Here is a 3,473-nt window from a genome sequence, read left to right on the forward strand (position 1 = left end):
TGTTTATATGAGAGATCCTAGCAAGTTCAGCCTTTCAACGAACGTGATCTGTCTGCACCCCGTTGACACATAAATTCTTTTTTTTTTGTGGCGGTTGTATAGTGGTGCTCACCGGTAGCGGATACCCCAAGCCAATCTGCGACGTCCTTGGCATTCGAGAGGGAATTGGCGCAGGCAACGATGCGGACGGGCTGAGGCAGCTGCGCGGAGATGTATCGCATCCTTGAAAGGCATACCTCCAGAGTAGAGCCTACTGGAGAGTTGAGAAGATGCAGATCGTCGACAACCAATAGGCGGATCGACTGCAACACTTTGCGAGTCTTCCACCGACGAGATAAGAAATCCCACTTGTCGGGTGTAGACACCACGATATGTGATTGCTCCAAAATCTGCATAAGCATTCACCTCACAAGCACATTCAGACGTTGTTGTCGCATGCAGCATCACCCTCGACTTCTACATACAGCAAGCAACTAGAAATGCCGCATGGCTCTGCACGCATCCACCTAGGCTACGACAACATTCCAAGCTGCAAGCCCCTTTGTTAGGTTTCCCTGAAGAGTTCTCAGGGGTATTCTATTGGAGCTTTATCTTGCGCAGCCCCTTAGTGAAAAAAAAAAAAAAAGTACCTTCAGGTCCGCGTGCAGATCACCCGTGAGTTCTGCAATTTTAAGCCCTAGGCCATTGCCCAGTTTGGAGCTCCACTGTCTCAGCGTTTCCTGTACTACAGATGAATAAGGTGCAAGGTATACTGCCTTCCAAGCGCTGGCAGGCTCTGTCTTGAGCATCCGTAGAATGGCAAACTCTATGCAGATCTCCTTGCCGCTAGTAGGCGGCAAGCACAGCAGCACAGGCTCGCTTGTCGAGTACAAGGTGGAGAAGACCTGAACGCACAAGAATATTGAATATATGCGCTTTTTATCTCTAGGAAAAAATGAAAAGCTCGAACACGTGAAACTCCACAAACGGCCCAACAGGCCTTAGTTTCCGGCGGCTATCAGCCAACAGTTAGCCAGCCAGCCACCTCGTGAGACGCAGAAAAGAAGTAATGCTGCTGTGAAGCTAATCAATTGTTACCTGTGTTTGAATGGGGTTAAACGCCTTAATGCCTTCCTTCTTGTACAGTTCCTCCGCCTTCTTATCGTGCAGAGACGAGACAGGCAGTGGCTGCAAATCGAGCAGCTCTGCGTGAGGCATGGGTTTCTCTGGCAAGATGAGGTTTCTGAAGGAGATGGGCAATGACGCCGTGGAGTGAAGCCAGCGATCTGAAATGGCGCGGATGCTGTAACTGGGAGGAATCGGGTCGGTCACAGGCAGCGTGAAAGTTAGCGTATGTTCAACTTCTCCTTGGAACGCTGGTAATATGAACATCTGCGCAGACACCGAGAAGAATCCACGCAATACGAAGATTCAGCAGCAGAGATACTTCCTAGAGTCGCTGACTCAAGCACCGGGGCGAGCTGTTGAACAACAACATACACGATGCGCTGAAGTGCTGTTTAGCTGCAATGTGCATAGGAGCAACATCGACTGACCTCATGATGGAGAATCTGCTCGCAGTCGACGTCGTGCACAATGATCCAGAAGACCTCGCCGTTGCCGTGGATCTTCGGGTCCCACTGGAAATCTGGGGTAATGGTCAGCTCAACAACAAGGCAAGACCGGCTAAGTGGCTGCACAAACGCTGCAAGCTCCAGTTTCGGGAAAGAGTGAATCAGGCGGTGAAGTAGCTTTCCCATCTTCGGCACTCTCACGAGCTCGCCTATTTCAGTTGATGTCAAGTCATAGTAGCGGTCGAAAGGCAAGTCTTTCTTCTCGATTTTGCGCAGCAACTCCTCAGGCAGAACCTGTAACACAAACCAGAAGAAACGCAACAGTGCATCTATACGACCAAACCTAAATCGGGGTCCAAGTGCGAAGCACGCAACATATCTGCACCACGCAACCAATCACGTGAAAAGGAGAAGTGCAACGGAAGAATCGGGTGCAGAAGTACGTTTGTTTCAGTCCAGTTAGGGGAAACATGGCCAGCACAGAACGTGTTAAATTACCTATTTGAAGCAGTACTACTAATGCAAAAGAACGCATTACTATTCATGTTAAACATGACAACTGAGAGGAGACTACTCCATTTACTACAAACAAGGATGGCGACATCGGGGCGCCAATCCAGCAAGCCATGCACTAATACCTTTGCACGTAATACTGATGAATTTCGAGCATTTACAGATAGAAGAAGAAAATGAAGGATAACTGACTTTGAATTGACGCAGGGGGGTCATGGTGCTCCACATGCGACCCTGGATCTCGTTGCAGAGTTGTAGGGCCCGTATAGCAAGCTGTGCCCATCCTCTTCTCAAGCAGATATCGAATATAGCACGCATGATTCTGTTTGCGCTTNTATAGCAAGCTGTGCCCATCCTCTTCTCAAGCAGATATCGAATATAGCACGCATGATTCTGTTTGCGCTTTGTTGAACATACACCATATCTGCCATCATAGCAAACCCTTCAAGCTTCAGCTTGCTAATGTAAGCCTGTAGTAAGACGTTGACCTTAGAAGATGGCTCATCGGGGGAACCCTTCACGGGGATGGGAACTCTCTCCATCAGTTTCTGCAGTTCTAGTTTCTCTTCCTCCCTGACGGGCATGTATTTAAACTCGGATGAAAGCGAGAACAGACGCAGTAGTTCGATGTCTGAGAGAGTCGGCTTCAGATGTTCATTGTACACTGCAATGGTTGCGTGCTTGATATAGTAGTGGCTTGCCACTCTCCCCATTGCTGTAACGTGGATGGTCCCAGTCCTCTTATCGTATTTGATGAGGAAGTGTCTATCCAATGTCTTGAGAGCGGAATCCGCCAAGTTAATGCAATACTGCTCAAGAAGCTTGTCACCAGCTACCATGTCTGGTGGTATACCGTATAGCGAGGGTGACTTGAGCATCCTCACGTACAAGTAGGTATAGCCCAGCCAGTGCACGGCGTCTTCCCTGCTTCTTACAGATCCTGATACACACANACGTACAAGTAGGTATAGCCCAGCCAGTGCACGGCGTCTTCCCTGCTTCTTACAGATCCTGATACACACACGCAAACACCAGCAAGAAATACCCATCTTTCAAACGTTATAGATGATAGACATTCAGTGTCGCGTCCCCAGCCTGCTGCTGCGTCCCCTGCACAAACTTTAATTTACTAGGCAGCCAGCAAACATCGCTTCCCTCCCCGCCCCCGTGACAAATAGGAACAGTAGTCAAAATCAACGAGCAGACATTCGTTCTGTTCGTCATAGTGTGCATAAGCGTGTCCCCATAGCTGACCAAGTACGATTTCTGCGTTGAGCATGTCGGGCAGGCACTGGATCATCTGCGACTCGATGGGCAACTGTTGGTTGTTCAGAGAGAGGTAGAACTGCAGTTCACTATGCTGTGTAATCAGGATGGCATGGCCGCCAGTGTCGTATTGGGGTCGCC

At 49.2% G+C, this 3,473-nt stretch overlaps 1 protein-coding gene across 1 annotated transcript in view; it reads right to left on the reverse strand.

Moving 5' to 3' along the window:
• Positions 1-26: 26 nt before the first annotated feature.
• EMH_0075510 (Protein CBG07909, related) overlaps positions 27-3,473 on the reverse strand; it is a gene marked incomplete at both ends in the record, with an annotated part of 4,437 nt that continues 990 nt past the window's right edge. The window contains 7 exons of the mRNA XM_013499604.1: positions 27-52; positions 113-389; positions 630-884; positions 1,078-1,371; positions 1,536-1,847; positions 2,555-3,006; positions 3,321-3,426. Coding sequence (XP_013355058.1) covers positions 27-52; positions 113-389; positions 630-884; positions 1,078-1,371; positions 1,536-1,847; positions 2,555-3,006; positions 3,321-3,426 — 1,722 coding nt within the window. The remainder of the gene's footprint in view (positions 53-112; positions 390-629; positions 885-1,077; positions 1,372-1,535; positions 1,848-2,554; positions 3,007-3,320; positions 3,427-3,473) is intronic.

The sequence above is a fragment of the Eimeria mitis genome, genomic scaffold (genome assembly GCF_000499745.2).
Source record: "Eimeria mitis Houghton genomic scaffold, Emh_scaff4487, whole genome shotgun sequence".
Lineage (NCBI taxonomy): Eukaryota > Apicomplexa > Conoidasida > Eucoccidiorida > Eimeriidae > Eimeria > Eimeria mitis.